Below are 24,793 nucleotides of genomic sequence, written 5' to 3'. Positions count from 1 at the left end.
TTTCTCATAAATAAATCATAGTCCTTCATTTTAACGTTCTTATAAGGCACTTATTTATTTACACGTTTTCTCCTGCACTTGTTAATACTGCGTTTACACACTTTTCCCCAGGAGATCTGGGAAAATAACTTCTGGGACCCAACATGAGTCTGCTTTTCACAAAATATCTCTTCCACCCTATGTGTAAACATTACAGGGACACTGAGGACCAAAATAAACATATCCATTTGGCCTCAGTCATCCACGTCTTGAAAGGTAGATACTGTTCTCCTAAAATGCAGTATCTGTTAAGAGGGGCACTTTTCTTTTCCTGAACAGGTTCCAGAATACACTCCTCCCCCAGTTTACCAGTAACCCTGCACCTCTTTCCCCTCTAACAAGGGGTATCAAATCTATTACACTGACTCTGGCTGATGAGTTAAAAACTGCATCCTGGTATTCTAAATGAAGGAGAGATTCAAAACTGGAAAAAAAAATCTCTGGTAAAGATTGGCTGCTATTAATAACTGGTTTTAGAATGCAAGGTTCTGTTTGGATTGTAAGCCATTTAAACCAGGCAAGGTGGAATCTGAAGCCCATAGGCAAGATGTGCAGACCCACCAAACATATCCATGTGGGCCCTCCGGAGGTAGTTGTGGGACTGTGTGAACAGGACAAACCCACACATGGTCCATATGGGCCCCAAGTGGGTGGGCTCGTGTAGACTAGTACATGTGAGTAGCCCACTGTCAGCTGCCTGTACAATTCAATTTCAATTCAATTTTATTTATACAGCGCCAAATCACAAAAACAGTCCCCTCAAGGTGCTTTATATTGTAAGGTAGACCCTACAATAATACATACAGAGAAAGATCCAACAACAGTGGATTGGCGACAGTGGGAAGGAAAAACTCCCTTTTAAGAGGAAGAAACCTCCAGCAGAACCAGGCTCAGGGAGGGGCCATCTGCTGTGATTGGTTGGGGTGAGAGAAGGCAGACAGGATAAAAGACATGCTGTGGAAGCATACAAACCAATGTGGTGCCCATAGCAGTTTTGCAGGTAGGTCACTGTAGGTGAGGAAATTCTGTTGGTAGCCCACTGTGGGCTGCCCGTAGCATACCCATGTGGGGGCCACAGCAGTTTTGCCTTTTACCCATTGCTTTGTGGTGTAGTAGCTATAAATTTCCCTGGAAAGAAGATTCCCAGCTCAAACTTGAGTAGGTTATGTCAGGAATGGGGTAAAAATCTAGTGTGAAAATCAGCAAAAGTCAAATATGTGACAGTAACTGCTTTGGCTACTCCTTGTTATTAATGGACGTTTTAGTCCACAACTAAGACCAATTGGTGGCAGCAACGTAGCAAGGGGGACATGTGGGCAGTGCACCCCATGATCACAGAGGACAGCCAACAACTACTGTATGTGCATACTGTGGGTACATTACAAGCCTACACTGTGGGCCTTGTGGATTTGCCTAAAGTGGCGTCAAATGTACCCCAAGGTGGCATGTTTTGGGGAGAGCCTTGTCATGTGTAGAGAGGGGCCTTTGCTTCTCTGACAGGATGCTATAGAGCTGTCGTGGACTAAAGTGGGGCTCTGACTGCACAGTTTATGTTGGATGGCTATGTGAGCTCAGCCATTAGTCTGCCACACTAGCATAGTGGCTCATGTTGGTAGCAATCACACATAATTGCAGCTAAACCTTCCACCTTAGCCTAGCAAAAAAGTGCTGACAGAGTCAAATGGTTGAAGGTGCTAACAATGTTAAACCTGTGTCCATTTCACTGTGTTAACTCATATGCAATAGAGTCACCAGTGTCTAAACATGAATGCGAGTCCATGTTTGTGTGTGTGTTTTTGTTTTTTACAGAAGAGCTGAGGTGTGCTGGGGTGACGTGCCCCAATCTGCAGGTGCCTTCCTGCCCCGAGGGTTCAGTCCTCACCAAGAGCTACAAGCCTCCTGCTGAATGCTGCCCCTCCGTACCACCCCAGTGCACTTGCGACTTCAGTGCCTGCCACAAGCCCCAGTGCCCGAGCGAACAGCACCCCGTTTCACTTGGTCAAGCCAGCGGTCAGCCAGGAGACTGCTGTGATGTCTACGAGTGTCAGAAAGGTAATTTCACTGATGAGCAAGCTACACACTGCTCTTGCTCCAACAATAGCAATTTCACAGTTGATGTGCAAATTATTTTGTTCAATATTTTGCTTTCTTTTTGTTTTTTTGTTGGGTTTTTTTGTAGACGCAGTCATTTCCTCCTCCTCTGTGAGCTAATTTTTTAAGGGAAAATGAAAACTCTTAATTGGATAACTGCTGTCGGGCTGTTTATCAGGCTGGAGCAATGCTTCCAACTGGTTTTCCAAGACATTTTTAGGGGTGTACATACAAAAACGTTTAGTTTAATTCCTAAAGGGTTATTAGATATAACGGCTTCTTCGTCCATTTCCTCACTTGGGTATTAAAAAGAGAGAGTGACGTGGTAGCAGGCGAGCAGATGCTGAATGCGCGTGAGAGTATAACACGTCTCTGTCGTGAGGCAGAGGCAGCCAGGAGCGCTAGGAAGGCAGGGAGGGGACCTGCGGTATTGGTCTGTTTACTCTGCACGCCCAACAAATATTCACTGTTTTACCAACAGAACAAATTCACATTCTGGCCCCTGCACATGTATAAATGAGTGCTGTGTCCCAGAATTAATGGTCTTAACAAGCCCGGTGACCAGAAAAGTGCTTAGGCTATGAATTTGCTCAACAGAAGTGCAGTGTCAAAGGGTTCCTGTCTGGTCACACGTCCAAAGGGAAAAGGTTCATAAGTTCATTGATGGGAATGCTTTTTATGTGCTCCAGTCTGCCAGTGGGGAGGGTAATCGAGTCCGGCAGGCCAGCGGGGGCTGAATGGCAGCCTTGGGGGCCATGGGATCAGTGTTTTGATAACAAGTGTCTGCTGTTCTTTGGGTCAGGGGCTTGATGCCTTTTGTGCTGCTCCTACTGTCCGTTAGGCTTGCATGACTGCATGCCGTGTCAGAAAGCTCCACCGGCAGGGACAAGGACACGCACCAGAGCCCTCGTCAGTTCCACAGTCCTGCATAGGCCTTCGTAGCACTCACTACAAATGCAGAATCTTAAAAAAGTCTTAGGTAATGTCAAGTACAAAGCCTATCGTCTAATGGAACACATTTCAGCATGCCCTTGCAGTGTCTCTGTGTGAGGCTTGGACTGATTATCTTGTTTCCATTGCCCACTTGGCTGAGGACTGATGTTTAGTCAGGGTTAGTGTGTGCAGTGACAATAAGCTCCACCTGTGTGTTTTGGCCTCGTCAGCAACGGACTCTGCTTCTTCATTGGCTACAAAACAGCAAACCTGGCAGTAACATCCTGACCTGATGTCATCTGATATTATAGAGGACCCTGTTTGATCCTGTTTGGCTGTGGTCTGCTGTTTATCAACACTTTGCCTGGCACATATTTTGCATATGTCCCCAGCGGTGGATCCGGAGTAGGTTTAGTGCTGTTGAGATTTCTGGAGATGTTGAGCAATAAGGCTGAGATCACCGCACTAATCGTTCTTTGGAAACTTAGCTTGACTTTGTTGTAAACACACAGCCAAAAGCATCCGTGTCCTCACAGCTTGACAACTGTTTGTGTTGGTGACATGAGATATACTCATATTTCTGCTTTGCAATTTGAGTTTTCAAAGCTGATGACTGTAAAGTTGATTTTAATAACTCCCATAATTGTTTGTTTCTTGGAAGTTGAGTTTTTGCCTTCATATGCCTGTAAACCACAAGAGAATGACAGTCCATTATGAATGATTTAGAAAGGCTTACTAGCCAATGGATTCATCTCTGCATCCAGTCCTCACCTCAATTTAGAAAAGACTGAACATCACCAAGCATGACTGGAATTTAGACTCTCTGTGCCCCAAGTTGTTTTAGGGATTACCATTAACAAACATTGCGGAAATCACATGTGAGCATCTCCTCATGTGACTTCCTATTGCTTCTGTAAGCGTTAAAAACTCGTTGCCTGCCTTTTGATTTTGGGCAGCTAAAAGCCCTTAGTGCATTTTCTTCACTTAGTTCTGCTGCACGCAAAGGAGGACAGCGGGAATACTGAGCGATAGGGGAAGGGGGGCTGAAAAATGGCAAGGAAGAGAATAAAAGTTCACCAAATCCCTGCTCCACTTTCAACTCAGCTGGCACACCTGATTTGTATTAGAGTGCAGTGCTGGTTGTCAGGAGGCATGGGGTCATTGGCACAGACACTTTGACTCAAAGGTATGGCGTACAGATGCTGCCGTAACCTCTGCTCTCATTTATAGAAACCACTGCCCCCACATCTGCTTGCATTTGTCCAATACATTTATTCACATAACTAATCCACCTACTCCTCTATACAGACTTTCTTACATAACCACATTGTTTCACTTCCCTCATGTTGGCTTGTGTTAGATTAAAAGCTTGTGGCTAGATGAGATCTTTGAATGTTGAGTGACCCAAGCGACTGTGATACATATAAATGTGTAATATTACCATTGAGATGTCATACCTCAAAAATTCTTAAATTGAGTATTATTATCTATATTTGCTATTTCTTCAGAATTGTGGTTATTTTTCAGCATTTCTTGTTACATGTTATTTCATAGCAAAAATTGCAGAGATTCCCAGCCATGTTCTGGGTGTACTTCCGCAGTAGCGCTCAGGTTTATGTCGAACTCTGTTTGGGTAGAAAAGTTAAAATTACTAAAATAATAGCTAAGCAGTTGGAAACACCCAAAAGTGATACAAAATTTTAAACAAAAATGGATAATTAATGGGGGAAATGTTTAAAAAAGTTAGCTAAACCTATGGTTAATAGCTAGCCACTAGCCAGGCTAGTGGCTAAATTTTAAGCTAATATATATAATATTATGAGTCAAAATAGCTAGGTAAAATTATAAACAGCACAAATTCACCTTAACCTAAACATAACAGATGAGCAGTTAAACTGGTCAGTAAGGGTCATGATATAATTAGCTGTTAAATACTAGAGTAGTAGGCTAAAAATATATGCTAAATAGCTGACATATATGGGTCATTGATAATTGTGGGATGAAAGGAGTCTGGATTCAATTTAAAATTACTTCAGTTCAACACATTTGAAGATTAGACATGTTGGTAATGAGAACGTTGCTCTTTCAGGGGAAAAAACACTGAAGACCACTGACCAGTTAGCATGTGAACAGTATTCAGAGCTAGTTGACTGTGCACAGGATCAGAGTGCAGTTTTCCAATGTTGCTGCAACTAAGCTAATTCTTTTCAAGGTTTGGCTAAATCCAGCCAACAGAGTCTAAATGCTTGGATGCTTTGTGGGAATGGCAGGCCAAATCATTGATTCACTCCACCTGCCACCAGCACGCTGCGCCCAGCTTCTGCCAAAACGTCAGACCCACCACTGCTTTCTTTTAGTCTGCATGGCAAGAGTCCAGAGCCATCTCAAGACTGGATAGGTCCCTGTGAAATTCCTCCTCCAGTTTCATTGTCTGATAAATACCATTTTTGCCCCATGGGGCTTATCTCACCCATCAGTCTACCGCAGCACCATTTGGTTCAGATAAATATTACTATCAGTAGTAGACAATGAACAAATGTTTACGAATTTGTAATTAATTGTATAAACTTGTGATAACCTCTCACTAATCAAGCTTGACGTGTCTATTTTTTTTAAAGGCATTGTTCTCTGGTGGATCTGATGAAATTATTCTGGTGTTAATCTTAGCCAAATGTAGGACAGCTGACACAGCGTAGTGCACTCGTTTATTAGAGTGTATTGTCTTACTCAGATGGAGTCCAGCTTAAGGTTGACAGCCTGTGTCTGATTTTTCTTTCCCTTAGTCACTCCCAAGTGTGTCCACAGTGGGAAAGAGTACTCTGAGGGAGAGGTGTACCGCATGGACCCGTGCTGGCTGTGTCAGTGCCGGGGAGGAATCTCCTTCTGCTCCAAGGCAGAGTGTGCTGAGCTTAACTGTGAAAACTTCTACATTCCTGAGGGAGAATGTTGCCCCGTCTGCATAGGTACACACATTTGCTTTATTATTCAGTTAAACTGTGTCACCTTTCGCTGATTATTACACTGTTAAAACTGGTAGCCGTAGACATGGTTGTGCCAGAGGTTTCTTCCTGTTAAGAGGGAGTTTTTCCTTCCCACTGTTGCCAAAGTGCTTGCTCATAGGGGGTCATATGATTGTTGGGTTTTTCTCTGTATGTATTATTGTAGGATCTACCTTACAATATAAAGCACCTTGAGGCAACTGTTGTGATGATTTGGCGTTGTATAAATAAAATGGAACTGAATTGAATGGTGGCATCGACTAAAACGCCTATATGCCCAAATGATGGGAAGAAAAGATGATTCAGCAGCAGTGAAGGCGATATTAAGACCTACTTTAATGTCTTTCTCACATAACCAGCTTTCAGAGTCGTTAACATACCTGACGAAAAGCGGTGCAACAAAGAGTCATCCCCCAGTCTTTTCCGCTGGGGAGATTTAAAAACACAAAAACCTTTTTTCACTGTGTGCGCCGCAGCCCTGTGAGATCTGGATCGTGGTTAATGTTTAAAAGAAAAATGGCCTCGTATGGCAACCACATTAGTCTGCCAGAAGCCTGTGGATGGAGACGGTAGCCTTTGGCCTCTGACTGCGTGGCTACAGTCGATCAGATGCATAAAAGGAGGAGTGGGGGGGAAGACGAAGAGAAGGAGTGCAGAGGAGAAATCATGTTAGGTCAGTGTTAGAGGTACAGCTGGAATGTGCAAGCATTTAGATGGCATGGAATGCTTTCATCTTTTGTTTATGGAAATCTGTACTTTCTTACTGCACTGGATGCAATACTTAATCTAGGTGAAAAGGTAAGATTTTCTGTGTGTGATGATTCTCAATCAATGTTTCTTTATAAACAAAGGATAAAAGGACCCATTTGAAATGGAAAGCTATGCTACATAATGTTTGGTTCTCAAATCTGTTGATATTTAAAGGGAACCGTGACAAAATTATAAAATTGGCTGTGGCGCGAGCACAGGGACTATGTCAGTGGAAAAGGAAAGAAAAAGTCCTGTTCAGGGTCATTACATCCGACCTCAAACACTCAACCTCTCAAACTCAACTGGGACAACAACATTAACGTTTTCATACTTTCACCCCGTTTTAAGGCTAATGGGAATGGATCCCAAATTTCCAAAAGTGCTTTCTTTGCTTTGGAGTGAAATTTACATGATGAAATGATTTCTCAGCTATTGAACGAAGGAATGCTTTTACCCCATTATAATGCACAATCTGGACACTGTGGACTGTCTTTCTGATGTGAACCTAAACCCCTACGCAACGCTTGTCACAACGCCAGGAGCCTTTCTCCATTTATAAATGTAAACGAGTCATTGACATTCATCAGTGTTTTCTTCATATCTCTTGTTTAACTCCTTCATTAAGTATCCAATTTACCACAGTTAGGCTCTCACTTGTTGTTAATACAAACCCAGTACAGGATCTGAGAACCTGAGCTAAAAATGATGTCAGCCTTTCTTTCCTTCGTACCTAAACCCACACTGTAAACATCTCTTTCTTTCCTCTCAGATGTGTCAATGGCTAGCACCGAGGCCAGCTGCTGGGTGAATAATAAGCTGCGAGCCCACGAGGAGCAGTGGAAAGAGGATGACTGCACCTTCTGCCAGTGTGTGGATGGCGAGCCGCACTGCACAGCCATGGCCTGCAAACAGAGTTGCCACAACCCGGTGAAGATCCCCGGAGAGTGCTGTCCCTTCTGTGAAGGTACGGTATGCAGAGTTGTGTTGTCCTTCAAATGAGTTACGCATTAGCACACATACCAAATGCAGGGCACTCCTGCGTCCCTGCAGCTTTTCTACAGAGCCCACTCAACATGGGCTCATTAAAGGGGGAGGCCACAGTTGTCCTGGTTCAATCTCTGTCTGCCTCTGGCTCCTGGGGGGCGTTATTGTGGCTTCCCACCCTCATTATCAAGAACATTTGTGACACACGCTCTCTCGCTCTCTCTCACACTCACACTACAAAAACATTTGTTGATTTATGTATCTGTGCATTGTCTAATTTATGTGTTCCTGGGGCTGTATGTTTGTTTTTTTCTTACAGGAGCAACAATGTGCATTTTAAATTTGTAGTCTGTCCTTTTATTTTGTTTCCCACCACCCTCTTGTCCTGAATTTGACATCCTCATAATAAACCACATATAACTGTAATAATAACTGAAACAAACAGAAATAGAACAAATTTTAATTGCAAAAGGTGCCAGAAAGGGCAGGATTTAAAAAAAAAAAAAAGTTCAGCAGCACAGAGCATTTTTCTAGCCATGGGGTTCTTTCTGTTCTTTTTATTACCTTTGCCCACCAAAATGAGACCCACCTGTCTGTGTGTGTGTTTGTGTGTATGACATTACAGCATCCTTTTAACACAGGAGGCTGTATAATTGAGGTAGAGGCTTTTTTTTTTTACTTTAAGCATACTTAGTTACAGCTCATTGGGTGCTGTTCCTCCCACCGAACGTGGCAAAAAGCGTGCAATGGGAACAGTGGTGTTACGGGTCCGTGCTCGTCTTGTTCCATCCTCATTTATTGTGGCACCACAGTGGAGTTGGCTCAAAATCAAGGGGCAAAGGATGCTTTTTAGACCCATTCAGCTTATTAATAGGAGACAGTTCAGCACAATAAGACAGAGAGGTACAATCCCCCTTAAGGTGCAACCCACCCCGGTGTAATTGCTCTGCATTTATCCGTAATTACTGTTTATAAGTAGGGCAGCGTAAATAGGTAGCTATTAGACTTGGCACAAAAAGCTCACATGGAGTAGAACAACTAAAGGGATTCAAGCACACAAACATAAAAAAACAGGAATACATTCATAACAGTACCTTAAAAGTTCTCACTCTCTATTATCTCACTTTTTTTTAACAGAGCCTTCTTATGAAACTGTAAGCCCTTTGCTATGTCCTCCCCTGGACAACTGCTCCCTGTCAGTGAATGACTGCCCCTATGGTTTCCAACAAGACAAAAATGGATGTCTTCTTTGCCAATGTCTCAACAGTAAGTCTTGATTTTTTTTTAGCTCACCGTAGAGGGTTAAAGTTACTGGGAATGACTTTTAAACGCGTGACGAGATGATACATTTCTTCTCACGTGCCGCGTCTTGCAGTCCCACATTAAAGCTGTGGACAGTGCTGTGTTTACCCGTTGCAGCCACTTGGTTTTGACAGCAGCGTAGACATGTTGATGTTCATCACAGCTTATTGGTGTTTTACTTTGTGAGCAGGAATGTTGCTGCGAGCGGCTCCATGGCAACTCGTGCCTTTTGCCTTTAATGGATTGCTGTGGTCGTGATCAGATGACCTCCTTCTCAACTCTTTCAGATGACTCCTGCCCTGACCTGGGAACGTACTGTTCCCTGCAATGCCCAATGGGTTACGAGAGGGATGATTTTGGATGCGAGGTGTGCGAGTGCAGCGTGCCCGTGCCAAAGTGCCGACCTTTGAGCTGCACTAAGACCTGCCCCTACGGATATGTGTGAGTACACCCACTGAGTCCAGCTGTATGTTAATTTTTTCATTCGTGTTTTTGAGTCTGATTTAAACACATGTGTCTGTCAGTGCTGCGCTTAAAGTTTCAATGGCTTTGAATCTTTCAAATATTTTAAAATTACGTCAGCGTCTTAATGATCACTTCACAGTCCGTAGCTGCGTTTACTCCAGGAAAAATGGCTTTTAAAGAGTTTTAGTTTTCATAAAAACTACAAATCATTTTCTCCCAGCCATCCCTCCACTGCATATTTGTATGGTTAAATAAGATTTTCAGTACTTAATAATATTAAGTGATGCCCTTCCAAAGAAAGTATACCAGGCAATTGCAACAGTAGTCATCAAAGTGCCTACTTTGGTGGCCAATCCCGGGTCTCTGTGTTAGCTTGTGTGTATATTTGTGTGTGAGTCATTTGCTGTGGGGTCCGCACTAGCCGCTCGGCCCTCTACAACTCCTCTCCTCCTAATCCCATTTAACCCAATCAAACATCTGGAAGTGCTCTGTACTGGGACGCTTGGTCCCCAGGCACCATTCTCATTTCATTAATCATCATCCTGTCTCAAAACAACGATCAAAAACACATCAGGACAAAAGCAGACTTTAGGAAATATATACAGTTGGGATCCTTCTGATATCGCCACCGTTCTTTCTGGAGCCACAGCTCAAGAGGGGCACAACAGGAGAGGAGGATGAGTTGGATCCTGCAGGGAGGAGAAGAGCAGGAGGTCCTGGCTTTATCCTTCATAAGCAGCTGTTTTGGTCTAGCCTTAGAAGTCTGAAATCCTCTGAGAGCTTGCCAGTCTTACAATGCAAATCTTTCTTCTCACACACAACCCTGAATGCAGCCACCGCAGAGAGATGAAAAAGCACAAAGGATCTCTGTGTTTATACTGGGTGTATTGATGACATCCTGTGAGCATTGTAATGTACAGTATGTGTTCAAAAACAAATGGCGCTGGCCTGTGAAGCGAGAGGAATGTAAACCGTGTGTTAAACATTCCTAAATGAAGGACTCTGCGGATACTTCTCATATCTGAAGTTTTTGTTTGTGCCGTCAGGATTGGGTTTTTTTTCCACCTTTCATAGCTCAAACTCACAACTGGGACCACACAGGTTATGAATGGCATTCTTCTGGCCATTAAGGTTGCGGCCTGCTGGAAATGATCCCCCCTGGAGCCCAAAGTGCTGCTTGGCATTCAGCATACTATCTTTAAACAAAGCCTTACTCTAAGAGTGCAGCGCTCTCTGCCTCTGTGTTTGTACAGTGAGGCTGTAGCCAACCCTTCACAGTGTTGTTTCAATAGCTGTTATTGCTGTTTCAGCATAGATGGGGTCCCCTGTTTGCTGAGCCTGAAATCCTGTGTCCTCTTTATGGGACACGGCTCTGCATCACAGGGTCGAAGGCTTCTTTAATTTTTCACCCTGGCAGACGAAGATTAATAGAGTAATTATCCGGGTATAATGAGGCCACCGTGTGAGGTAGGAATCATCACGCACCTGGAGGGTAAGACAGAGAGGAAGTGGCTGGGCGAAGATGGATGAGACAAGGTTAAACAGGACTAGTGTCTAGAAGGAGACAAGTGCAGACACACAGGTTGTACTTTCACTTGGGTTTTTGCCAGTTTATCAGCGTGCAGCTCATTCGTGTTTTATTAGGTGGAATAATTGGATCCAAGTGGTCTATTTCCAGACACTGGAAGCAGATCAGATCAACAAAATGTATGTTTGTGAAGAAGTCCCTGTCCCTTCCTCTAATTATTGGACCATAATGTCCTGGTGGGAGCAGTAATTTGTAAATCAACCAGAAGTTTACAGTGACAAGGACCCAGTTCTTATTTTTTTCCATCTTTTTCGATGAGATCGATAAGATTTTATTATTCACAGTAATGCTAATCTAGCCACTCTTCTTATATGTCTTATACGAGGCTTTCAGAGCAATAAGAAAGGCAGGAAAGTGAATTGTGCTCTTTTTTTCCCAGAGGCTTCGGGCTGGTATGATGTGCAAACCACAGGGATCTCACATGTTGGCCCTTTATTTGCTCTTCTTCAAAGCCAGCTAATATAGAGAGGGGAAAAGCAAGTCCAGATGTTGATTATTCATGACTGAAACATCTGCGTTTCGCTCTATCACAACACCATGTTTTCCTCTATGTGAAGCAATTTGAAACCACGTTTGAGCTACACAGGAGTGGCATTGTTTAGTCCTGACACTTTGTTTACTTCCTCACACACTCTTGCAGTAATTAAGGCTTTTTCGTGTGCACTTCATCACGCGTATGTTTGTTCCCCTGCAGCAGGAACAAGCATGGCTGCGAGATGTGTCGCTGCGTCAAGTGTCCTCCCTTCACCTGTGACAAGCACTGCGTCAATGGCTACCGACAGAACAGGAAGGGCTGCTCCATCTGCATGTGTAAAGGTAACCGAGCTCTCTTATTAATCAGGTGTGCGTCGTGATTAAAGGGATGCTTCGCTGGCTGTGTTACTTAAGCAAAAGACACAAAAGAGTCTGTCGTTTCATGCAGAAGTTTGTAACTTTATTTGTCTAAACATTTAGCCAGAAATGAGATGAGACACTAAAAAGCACTAACTGGAAATTCATGTAAAAAATTTTTGAAATGACCTGATGAAGCTTAATCATCCAGGTAAGGTAAGCAAACACTACGTCCAGGTGAACAGGATCAACTGTCTGTGATTTTGTAATGACCTTTAAACAATCGAAGAGCTTTATGAGCCAATATTTATTACTGAATAAACATTTGAAATTAATGATATGATGATAGATTCAAGATGGATACAAGTGGTGACACAAAACTGTGAGATATTACTAATAATTGTACTGTGAAAAAGTCTTGAACCACTCTTTATTTCTTTATATTTTGCTTCTAAGGAGCAAGCCTTCATTGTAATTAAAGTGGTCTTTGGTCAGAGTTTTTCTTTTGGCACTTTCTGCTTTTTCAAACTGGAAGAATTAAGCTAGAGATGCTAGAAGACACAGAGGGAAGATGACTTGATGATCTGACAAGAGACAGGGGAAGACCGAGACAGTATATACACATGAGGGTGATTAGAAGTGGAGACACTTGGGAACACAGTTGGAGCAAACTAGACATAACGAGAGAGGGGAAGGAAAACTAAACGTAACACGCATGGGACAAGAGACTATCACAATAAAACAGGAAACAGACAGACACCAGCCGCAGGAAAACATGGGGAACGCAATGAGACTCAGACTGACTACATACAGAAACACAGAACAAGAGAGTGCGAGCGGGGAACAGATAGAGAGAGGGCGAGAAAGAAAGAGTTACACCGGATTTGACATTCATAAGCAGACATGGTAGACTAGCGGTCCCCAACCCCCCGGCCTACCGGTCCGTGAGTCATTCGACGCTCAAGTGTGAAATTTATGGTTTTCGGGTTTTTACCGTTAACTCGGTTTCCCTGGGTCTTTTCCCGTGTTGTAGTTGTGTGTTTGAAAGAAATATTTACACGTTACCATAGCGACCAGAGAGCATTGAGGGGCAGAGAGGAGGATGTTACTCTCAGTGTTGTTGCTGCATTTCACGAGGACGCTGCTAATAAAGTTGCACAGTTACACAGTGAATTCACGTTTGTTAATACCAGATTTTGTCTTGGTCGTATCATTAATTTTGTTGTATTTATCCGCGACACCTTAAAGCCGGTCCGTGAAAATATTGTCTCCGATGCGCAGGGGAAGACACAGCAAGGAGACAAGACAGGGAAGACAGACTGGACACGAAAGAGCACAAAACAAACAATAACAAAGAACTAGAAACATAACAAACGGTTCTCCAAACTGAACGTTAACATTTCATTAACCTGCAAGAAATGAACAAAAGACTCAAAAGCCTGGGTCAAAGACAGAGGACTATGACAGATTGATCCACAGCTCTCTAAAGCCTCAGAAAGGGTCTCAGTGGAAGGGCGTCTGCCAAGAAGCCATTATTGAGGAAGGGAAGTAGAGAGAAAAGGCTGAGGTGAGCCAGATTACACAAGAACTGGACTGAAAATCTGTGGCAGCAGGTTGCATAGAGCGATAAATCAAAAATGTACAATTTTTTGTTTAAATCATCGTCAGGAGATAGGAGGAGATCAGGATAGAGGTAGGAACAGCGAGTGTCTACAGCATCTGTGAAACAGCCAGTGGACCTCGACATTAATGAAGCTCTGGGATCCTCACAACAGAGATGAAGACAAAATACATCAAAAGAATAGCTATGAATGTCCTTCAAAAAGCCCGGAGAACTATTCATGATAGCTACTTAAAGATAGGACCTAAAAGCTGGACTACGAGACTTTAGTGGTTAGTAAAAACATTGACTTTCCATCTCATTAGAATTGCACAAACTCAGTTTTTGCTTCATATCCTGTATTTCTATCTATGTTTGCACGTTTCAATCAATGGCTGGACCTAATTAGCATTTCCGTAGCAAAATATAAAGAAGTATAGAGAAAGAAGAAGGGTGAGTCAAGTAGTACAAGATGAATAAAACAGTTGCCTTTCAGGTTGAAGCCAACATAGTTTCTAATTTTAATACAACAGGCCACTGTAATATTGCAGTAGTTTAAAACAAGTTGTAGAAAGGACATTCAGGGTACTCTCAACAGCCAGTCGATGTAAAAAACAGAATTGTTCATTTTAATCTCTAAATTCACTGATCATGATCACCTTCTTCTTTTTTATGAGTCAGAGGATAAGCCCTGCCTATTTTATGCAACCTCTTGACCTTTAATGTTCAACCGATCAACCTTCATATCATAAGTTCAAAGATTATTGAGACTTTTGCTTGTGTGCTTGCTTGTATATGTTTCACCCATCTCTAAATTGTTACATAGAGCTACATCCTCACGTTTAACTGCAGTTTCCCCACATGGCCTGAAGTGTAAGGGGGAGAACACAGGAGAGCTTAGTTTCTGATTTTAACCTGAGCTTTGATTTCCTGTGACCTTTTGCTTTACTGCCGTGAGACTGATGCTTTTATGCGTGCTTCTTGTTGATGTTAGCTTTATCCTGGGGATGTGTATGCAACTCTAATTAGATTCCCTCAAATTCCTGCTTTAAAAGTTAGTATGCAGAAGCCACTTTTATGCCTGCAGCTGTGTTTATTTTGCCATTTTAGAACTAGTATAAATATCTCATCCTCAAATATACTTAACCTTTTCTTTGGTTTACGAGGTAATCTGTGCACCTACTGCACAAACACAGTAACACACACACAGAGATGTTCCTACTGCAAATAATCCACTGTTTGCCTGATTTGAAAGTCCTGAAAGACTCTCTTTGTAGACTAATAAAATATTTAGTGGTAAAAACACTTTTTTGGGAAGTCAGTAAAAAAGAAAAGAGATTTGGAAATTTCCTATAGCTCTTAGGCATCCCAGTAATGCCTGCACCTTGTGTCTCCAGAAAGTGGTCACGTCCCGAGCACCACTGCCCCGGCCCCAGTGTCCAGCTATTGCCTCACATCCAATGGACAGAAATATGAGGAAGGTGAGGGCTGGCATGATGGCTGTCGCGACTGCTACTGCCATTCCGGACGGGAGATGTGCGTGCTCATATCCTGCTCAGTGCCCAGCTGTCTTCATCCTGTTGTCAAGCCTGACCAGTGTTGCCCTACCTGTGAGGGTATGTTTCTGTGCTGTTTATAGCAAGTGTTTTCTTATTTTCATAGTTTGGGCTCATCAGTAATAATCTATGACATCAGTGACATTGCTCAGAGGAAGTCTGGTGAGTCAAGAAAAAACAAGCAGACAGATTTAAAACATCCCTTCCACCCACCCTCCTTATTAGTTGCACATATTTGCAAAGCCAAACAAGGGAGAATAGTGCAGTTATTCCCAAAGCTATTCATATAAAACAATTATCCCTATTTACACAAAGACTTTCAAGTCTCTCAATCATGCTGTAGTTGCCCGCATCTAGTTTTCCAGTCCAATAACAGTTTATTACCATCATTATGGGTGCAGCCACGTTCAAGTCTTTTGCTGTCTTGCTAGATCTCAGCATTTACTCCTGGTGTTGTTGTGATCACTAAAATTAATGTACAAAACTAAGAAAATAAGACTAAAGATTGGTTTAAATGAAACACTTTAGAGATCAGAAATAGTTCCAGTGACGTTATATAGTCACACACAGCAGGCAGAGAGCTTTGACTCAGAATCTAGCTCTTAAATCTCGCACTTTCTGGCCCCTTAAACATGCAAACACCGTCTCTGTTTCTCTAAAAATGGAAAGGATGCGTTTTTTTCTTTTTTTGGCCTCGAATCTCCAAGTGTAGGGATATTTATGGAGGAGTGATTCAGTTTGCTCTTCAAATATTTAAAGGGGAATGTCTACAACTTTCAGAAGCTATGCACACTTTAAAGTCAGGGGGACAAAAAGTCTAATATCTTGCAGATGTCTGCTGCTCTGTTGGACAGGAAGATGTTTTCATTAGATCAGTTAGTTGACAGTGGTTAATAGACAACGGTCTCCATAGCATCTTTGTTTTTGCAACTTCTGTTCATATATATATATATATATATATATATATATATATATATATATATATATATATATATATATATATATATATATATATATATATATATATATATATATATATATATATATATATATATATGAACAGAAGTTGCAAAAACAAAGATGCTATGGATATATATATATATATATATATATATATATATATATATATATATATATATATATATATATATATATATATATATATATATATGGGAACCATGAAGAGGCCGCTAGAAAAGCTGCAACCACCAAGTACCTGCAGAGGGTCAGGCAAGTCCTGAGGAGTCAGCTGAACGGTAAGAACAAGATCCGGGCCATCAACACGTACGCCCTGCCCGTGATCAGGTACCCTGCTGGGGTAATAGGCTGGCCAAAGGAGGAGATAGAAGCCACTGACATAAAGACAAGAAAGCTCCTTAGCATGCATGGAGGGTTTCACCCCAAGTCCAGCACCCTGAGGCTGTACGCTAAGCGGAAGGAAGGGGGCCGGGGACTGGTGAGTGTCAGCACCACAGTCCAGGATGAGACAACGAACATCCAAGAATACATTGGGAAGATGGCCCCAACTGACCGAGTGCTCAGTGAATACCTCAGGCAGCAGAAACCCAAGAAAGAGGAGGGAGATGAAGAACCATCATGGCAGGACAGAGCCCTGCACGGTATGTACCACCGGCAGATAGAGGAGGTGGCTGATATCCAGAAATCCTACCAGTGGCTGGACAAAGCTGGACTGAAAGACAGCACAGAGGCACTAATCATGGCAGCACAAGAACAAGCTCTGAGTACAAGATCCATAGAGGCTGGGGTCTATCACACCAGGCAAGACCCCAGGTGCAGGCTGTGTAAAGATGCCCCAGAGACAATCCAGCACATAACAGCAGGGTGCAAGATGCTAGCAGGCAAGGCATACATGGAACGCCATAACCAAGTGGCCGGCATAGTGTACAGGAACATCTGTGCCGAGTATAACCTGGAAGTCCCGAGGTCAAAATGGGAGATGCCCCCAAGGGTGGTGGAGAATGACCGAGCTAAGATCCTGTGGGACTTCCAGATACAGACGGACAAAATGGTGGTGGCTAACCAACCGGACATAGTGGTGGTAGACAAACAGAAGAAGACGGCCGTAGTGATCGATGTAGCGGTTCCGAATGACAGCAATATCAGGAAGAAGGAACACGAGAAGCTGGAGAAATACCAAGGGCTCAGAGAAGAGCTCGAGAGGATGTGGAGGGTGAAGGTAACGGTGGTCCCCGTGGTAATCGGAGCACTAGGTGCGGTGACTCCCAAGCTAGGCGAGTGGCTCCAGCAGATCCCGGGAAAAACATCGGAGATCTCTGTCCAGAAGAGCGCAGTCCTGGGAACAGCTAAGATACTGCGCAGGACCCTCAAGCTCCCAGGCCTCTGGTAGAGGACCCGAGCTTGAAGGATAAACCGCCCGCAGGGGCGTGCTGGGTGTTTAAAAAAAAATATATATATATATATATAAGATAATTGTTTCACTGTGTCATGTAGCAGCTGTTGTTAAAGGCCGAATGAATGAATGTTTCGTCTTCTCCTGCTGTAGACGACTCTGGCAGTGGTCAGCCTGAGGGGATGGACATGGTGGTGTGCAGAGCACCTGGGGGAGAGTTTTATGTGGAGGGGGAGACCTGGAACCTGGACGAATGCACGCGCTGCACCTGCAGGAAGGGACGCGTCCTGTGTGACACCGAACTGTGTCCCCCAGCTCTTTGCCAAGCGCCGATCAGGAACAAGGACACCTGCTGCCATGTATGCGCAGGTAATTCAAATTAAATAAGTTCTATATAATTAAAATATTTTAGAATATTTTCAAATGTGTCATCACAGGTTTGGATGGTAGGCAGGGAGCTGTAAAGCTGTTTTCAGTGTTCTACCAGCATGTGGTTTTGGAAGGTCTTGCACGTTGCACTCTGTTGGGCAGTTTTATGTCAGGCACACAGGCTCATAAAGAAACCAGCCAAGACCGGTAGGGTTTACGCAGAGATCCTCGAGGCCAGCGGCAGCACATGTGTTCTGCTTTTTACCCTTCGGCCCACACTGGAGGCGCTTCTAACTCTATTATTGGACGGGCAAGAATGCAACTGATCTCGCCAAATCTATGCTAGCTCTCCGGTCACGAGAACGTCTACAAAATGCATAACCGCACGCATATTTTATTTACAAGTGCACCCAAACAATTCCCTCACAAACTCATAAACAATGTGTCCCGAGCGCTCCCCAGCATGAGGCTCACAAATCAGCAATGCATGACTGCAGCCTGAGAGCTGCTCCTTGAGAATGCCGGTCTGCCTTATCACTGCATCTGCCTGCAACAAAAGCAGATTGTCAAGGCCAGGCTTTGATATATGTATGGGTCTGGTCACCAGGAATGTGGGAATAATACAAATCTCACAACAAGCCCTGTGATGTATGTGTACATTAGAGTAGCGCTGTGTGGACAAGCTAACTCAGGATCATGAAAAAGCCATAGATCTCTTTTTCAGCAGGGTTTAGGTTGAACATCTGTTATAGATATTCATATGCACACGTTCTACATCTGAACACAACTCTGAAGACCTAACAACTTGTTGACTGATCTGTTCAATAGCAGGGTTAAATACAGTCGTCATTTAGGAGCAGAGCATATTAGAAACGTGTAGAAGCACGCTGTAACCCGACATTACCAAGTCCAGTTAAGAGAGGAAAGAGCTATAATGCAGTGTAACTTTCTGCTTTTTCATTAACTTATTCCCCTGTGTGCAGAAGAGACGCCCCTCCTGCCAGTGAACAACAGCCAGCAGGAGTACTGCATAACCAGCGATGGAGACGTGCTGCTAGCTGGAGACTCCTGGAAGGCCAACGTCTGCACCAGCTGCACCTGCAACAACGGCACTATTCAGTGTTTCTCTCAGCACTGTCCAGCTGCCAAATGCAGGGTGCCTGTTTTACGCAAGGGCCAGTGCTGCCCACACTGTCTCGGTGAGTGGTTAGAGCGGTTAGAGTTTTAAAACGTTGGTGCCAAATTTGTCTTTAGACCCAGCTTTGATTGTTTTTTATTATACTACCTAAAACATGAGCTTATATTCTATTCTAAAATTAAAGTTTACATAACACTTCTAGTCAAAGTGAAAAGCTTGTTGATGGGGGAAAAGAGTAATTCATAACCCTGCACGTCAAAAAGGAGGGAGGAACTGAGGGAATGCCAGCGTCTGGACCGTTTGTGTGTTTGTTCATTAGTCGTAGCCACTCTGGCGCTACATAGGCAAACACCGTCACTTGCAAAATATTCCATGTGACACATGCGCACACACACATACTCTGCCTGCTCCGAGCATAAACATTCCTCGAGCATCTGCACATTCACGTTTCCTCTGCAGTGGCACAGGAAGGCAAAGTTCCATGTCAGCTTTTCCTATAGAGGAAACCCTCAGCATAGGCTTCCATTGTTCACCTCCATATTTTACCAGGGCCTTTGTTTTCGTGATATGCCCAGAGGAAAAATGCTCTGTCTTTTTTTTAAAGCAGACACAGCGTATAAACACAGCTGAAACACAAGGGAGTCTATACACTTACTCATGGTTAGACATATTTATGCCTTTTTTATTGCGTTACACCATTCATATTTGTAATGGATCTCATTTCTTGTTCCTGTCTGAAAAGAAATGACGACATCAGTGCCGGTGATAGTGTCGACAAGCCGCCCCAAGGCGAGAGTTACCACGACAGCGGAGAGTGCGGTGTGGCTCACCACTGTCACTGTGCCGCCCATCATTGCTGTTACAGGTACCTGCTTTTACAGACTTCTCCCCCCCACAGCCGTCTCCACTGACGTCCACTCCCCAGTTCCTTTAGTGCACTACAGTAGTAACCATACATGAGTAATTTGGCATATTTGCTATACTCTGCTGCCAATCCCAGTGAGTGTTTATACTAATAGAGTGTGTTAGGAACAACTTGATAAATGAATGAAATATATACTAACTCATGTTGAAGTAAACAGTAATGATGAATGGGCATAAGCAAAACATGATCTCCATGGAACAGGAGTTAATTCTTCAGCGTTAGCGTTTGAGGGGCGATACAATGAAGTCAACAACAACAGAAAAAAAAAGACCTGTTTTCAATTTAGAGTTGGTACATAGTGCTGGCTCCATAACGAGCACGCTGTCATTGGGATAAATATTCAAAATAAATGTTGTCTTTGTTCCACAGATGAGCCACGTTCGGGTGAGAATTACCCCAGCCAAACAGAGATGGCTCTCATCTACCAATCAGCCGCCTGGATCCTGGCAGGTCTCCTCTTAGCCATCGTGATCTTTCTCATCGTGGCGCTACTCATCAATAAGAAGAAGAAGTGGGTGCAGATGTCTTGCTACAGTGCGCCAAAGAAGGTGAGAAGTCTCTTGCTGAGGTCGACACGACTTTAGGATTCTTTCAAATGAAACACGATCAGGTCGTTCATAAAGTCTCTACCATGAAATGTGACTGTGGCAGCTGATTCTACACTGCAAGAAATGAAAACATCAGAACTCAATGGTAAAAAAAAATCATGTTGATATTTGCACTAATATGGACTGGCTAACGTGTTGGGAACAAAAGGATGCCACATTGTTTGGTGGAAATGAAAATTAACAATCTACACTGAGATGAATTCAAAGACACCCAGAAGAAATGATTCACCAGGCTAGTCCACTTTGATGAAATCTCACTGCAGCAACTCCACCAGTTGTGGGACTTGCCAATTCTGGTATTCTATGGCAAGTGCCAGTCAGGGCCGACGCTGTTGGGCAGTGATCCTACTAGAGGATGTCAGACCTGCAAGCCACTCTCATGAAGTCTGTTTCTGATTGTTTAGCCAGAGACCTTCACACCAGTGGTCTGCTGGAGGTCATTTTGTAGCTCTGGCAGTGCTCGTCCCGTTCCTCCTTGCACAAAGGAGCAGATACCGGTCGTGCTAGTGGGTTGAAGGCCTTCTATGGCCTTATCCAGCTCTCCTAGAGTAACTGTCTGTCTCTGAAGCTCTTCCATGTTCATGAGACTGTGCTGGGAGACACAGCAAACCTTCTGGCAATGGCAAGTACTGCTGTCCCATCCTGGAGGAGTTGGAGTACCTGTGCAACCTCTGTAGGGTTCAGGTATCTCCTGCCAGCAGAGACACTGACTCAGCCAAAGTGCAAAACAGGCGAAAAAAGAAAACCGTAGGAAAAGTTGAGGAGGGAAAATGTCGGTGGCATCCAGCCTGTTTGGGGACACTACAGTGCACCTGTTGTGAATTTCATTAACACCAAAGCAGCTGGAAGCAATTAACAACCCCCTCTGCTACATAACTGACCAGATCAATGTCACAGAAGTGGAACTGAGTGTTCCTTTCATTTTTTTCTTTTTAGCAGTGTATTATTTTTAGTGCAAACAGGTGCAACATGGCAACCTGTCACTGCTTATTAGCTATGATCTGAACTACAGCAGTAATCTACCAACCAATGATTTTGGTCCTTTTGCACCACAGACAGTGATCCTGAAGAAGCACGTCAACAAGAATTCAGTGGTCTACATGGAGCCTTCGAAAGACAACAAATTTCACAACGTGAAGAACGACTGCGGCATCATTCACTTCTCTCCAGAAATGAGCTCCCCCTGTACGGAAAAGTTGACCATCCCCAGGGCCAAACTGAGCATGGGCAATGACTGGACGCCATGCTAAAAAACGAACAAAAAAACACCCCTCAGACTCTGCAGATCAGAGCTGTCTGGCACATCCCTCTTGTTTCTGTTGCATCCAAGGTGGTTAATGTAACAGCACACACACCTTGGGCGCTGCCTTCTTCCCACCATTCTCTGTGTGACAGTAAAAACAAGGATGCTCTTCAAGACTAAGCAAGTTACCACTGACTCTTACATTTTATGCCCTCATTCTTCTGTATTTGAACGCTCGGGCGAAGGGACTTTCTGTGAGGTAGATGGACGGGTGGACATATAAAAGCACGGAAGAATGCGGCAACCAGACAGATTTCTCTGTGAAAACCAGACTTTGACTGTGAACACTGTAATATACTTGCTTATTATTGCCTCCTTTGGAACTGGAACTTTGGGGCAATAAGAGGAGCATAAAAAGCTTTAGGACAGGGGTTTGGGCAGTAGTTTAAAGGGAGCATAGGTGCTGCCCTCTTAAGCAGTGCTTCATTGTGGTTGTAATCATTGTCATTAGCAGGGAGGCCAAAGGAACTTTTAATCCAGCTGGATCGAAATTGGTTTCTGCATCCAAATCAAAACAAGTCCGTAGGCTTCATATTGACCTCCAGATCCAAACCCCTGCTTTTCAATGTGTGATTTCCATGTTTTTTTTTTAACTTCTAAAGCCTTTTTACTAGATATTGTGTTTTCCTTGCCCACTCTTTGCTTTTAGAGTGGGTGTCTATGTGTGGCCAGAGTGGAACATTTTAAAAATAGTAGTCTAAACACCCACCTGCCAAAATCAATGACAGGAAGGACACATATCCCAGCATTATTTCTTTCATTCCAGTCAAGTCTGATAACAAACTGCTTTTATGCAAAAAAAACACCCGGTTTGGGAATTGTGTGAAATGTGTCTAGACTTGTCTTCGTTATATTAGCCAAGAGTCATAATCTTCGGACCCAGCCTCATCTGATTTTGGCTCTTTCCACGGGAATCTGCCACTCCAACTCCCAAATCTCAGAGTGATCTTCATCCAGCTAGAATGTTATTTTATTGATAGCAGGTGAGACAAAAGGGTGCCAGACACTTCATCTGGGCCTGTAAGGAATGTCTTTGATACCATGCCTCACTTCACATCTTCATTCACAGCTGTGTGTGTTTGTGTGTGTGTGTAGGGAGCTACTGTTCTTACTTGCAAGTGATTGTTAGTAGTAATTCTTTTAAAAGCCTTAATTTTATAGCCTTAACTAATTTCTCTGTTGATGTCTTGCAGTTGGTTAACAACCATAAGCCCGTATCAGGAAAAAAAGAAAAATCCCTCATTGTTACTGAGATCGTGTTGTGCCGTTCTCATTAGCTCTTCAAATAAGAGAAAATTACGTGATTTGTAAGAGTAGCTTGCTAGCATCTGTACACAGTGGTACATGTTGCAACATCAGAGCATATTAGAAACGTAGCACTTTCTTTAGAGCCAGTGTTTTAGAAAGCCCACTGCGGGATTCTTGGTGGGATAAAGGCCCTAATCAGGGATTTGATAGGCGTATTAAGGACACAGAGATGTTAAACCACTCAAGCGAACATGCTGTTGCAGCTAGATTCTCCATATCAGTCTGATCGGTATGTGGTCGGACAGCATCTGAGAAGCGTTATGAAATATGTTGGGGTTTCAAAGCAACGTGTTTCGGATCAGAGTCCATTGCCAATATCTCGATACAAAGATATATTTGATGCCAAAATTGGTCGGAGACCAATTCATAATGTGTTTTAGCAACTGAGTAGATCTGTGTATCTGTTTTAATCAAGAGTATGTGCTTTAAAATGAAGCGGTGACTGTAAAAGCTTACGCAATTCTTTGTTCTTCTACGTGTAAAAAAAAAACAAAGTAGCTTAAAAAAAGTAGAGAAGAGTACCTTATTTATTTTTTCACATAGCTTTATTTATTAATACTTAACTCTAGTTTGAGATTTTTTTGGAAAATGAATTTTTAGTAGCCAAAGCTGCTGTACATTGTAGACCATTTACCGTTTCTTTCTACTATATTCTGTACAAGCTTATTTATTTGTGTTCAAAATCCTGTAAATATGTTTCTTAGGTGATGAACTGTAACATTTACACTTATTTTGAAAAATAAATGTGTGAACCAAAGTGGCACTGAGAAAAAATTCAACTGCGCTGGAGGAACAATTCTCCAAGGTGCAGTGATGTCATCCGTTAAGTGGTTTCTGCTTCTCTTGCAGGCACGTTTACATCCGCTCCTGGACTTTAAATTGAGTCTTTGGTACGGGTCACAAGCACAAAGCAAAAAGACCTGGGATAATAAAACACCAGAAGACATGCAGGCCAGACCAGAAACTCTGGGACTGTGCTGTTGTTTTGACTCGTCTGATAGAGCTTGCTGATAAACTGCAAGGTGCTGAAGCTTCTCCAGAAAGATTACTTGGAGGAAAAGTCAGAGTCCCATGCCAAAAATATGTCAAACAATGCATCTAACAAGTTGTGTTACTTCACTTAATGTTTTGAGCATTACAAAAATATCTAATCTCTTAGGCATTTTAGTGAGGGTTAGAAATGCAGTCCTGTGCAAAAGCCTTGTGCTATGTGGAAAGGGTTTGATTGGCAATGTATTCTTTTGGCAAAAAAATCAAAATCCTAAAAAGTGCCAGTGCAGGAAAACCATACGTGGGTAGGCCTCCCCAGAGCCTGGACCTCAACGTTATTGAAGCAGTGTGGGATCATCTTGATAAAAAGAGAAGGTAGTCAACATTTAAAGAAGAGCTTTGAATGTCCTTCAAGAAGCCTGGAGAACTATTCCTGTAGACTACTTACAATTACAAGAAAGCTGTGTAAGAGTTCAGGCTGTGCTGAAGAAAAAAAGGCGTCACGTCAAATATCGTCTTTCAACCTTATTGTGTTTTTGCCTTGGATACTGCATTGCCTTGCATATTTCCCTCCATTTTTAAATGAAGCCACATAACTGGGATGTGGCTCAAGAGTTTTGCACAGTATTATACATTTCAAATA

The 24,793-nt window shown here is 43.1% G+C and overlaps 1 protein-coding gene across 1 annotated transcript in view; it reads left to right on the top strand.

Moving 5' to 3' along the window:
- Positions 1-23,677, top strand: part of LOC113011977 (cysteine-rich motor neuron 1 protein) — a 36,204-nt gene extending 12,527 nt beyond the window's left edge. Inside the window, exons 4-15 of the mRNA XM_026151892.1 lie at positions 1,849-2,091; positions 5,847-6,026; positions 7,582-7,776; positions 8,934-9,062; positions 9,386-9,539; positions 11,846-11,967; positions 14,980-15,198; positions 17,663-17,878; positions 18,862-19,077; positions 19,759-19,881; positions 20,311-20,489; positions 21,605-23,677. Coding sequence (XP_026007677.1) covers positions 1,849-2,091; positions 5,847-6,026; positions 7,582-7,776; positions 8,934-9,062; positions 9,386-9,539; positions 11,846-11,967; positions 14,980-15,198; positions 17,663-17,878; positions 18,862-19,077; positions 19,759-19,881; positions 20,311-20,489; positions 21,605-21,799 — 2,171 coding nt within the window. The 3' untranslated portion in view covers positions 21,800-23,677. The remainder of the gene's footprint in view (positions 1-1,848; positions 2,092-5,846; positions 6,027-7,581; positions 7,777-8,933; positions 9,063-9,385; positions 9,540-11,845; positions 11,968-14,979; positions 15,199-17,662; positions 17,879-18,861; positions 19,078-19,758; positions 19,882-20,310; positions 20,490-21,604) is intronic.
- The last annotated feature ends 1,116 nt before the right edge of the window (positions 23,678-24,793 follow it).

Source organism: Astatotilapia calliptera, chromosome 19, assembly GCF_900246225.1.
Source record: "Astatotilapia calliptera chromosome 19, fAstCal1.2, whole genome shotgun sequence".
Taxonomy (NCBI): Eukaryota; Metazoa; Chordata; class Actinopteri; order Cichliformes; family Cichlidae; genus Astatotilapia; species Astatotilapia calliptera.
The sequence above is the reverse complement of the archived record's forward strand: the minus strand, read 5'-3'. Positions and strand labels throughout refer to the sequence as shown.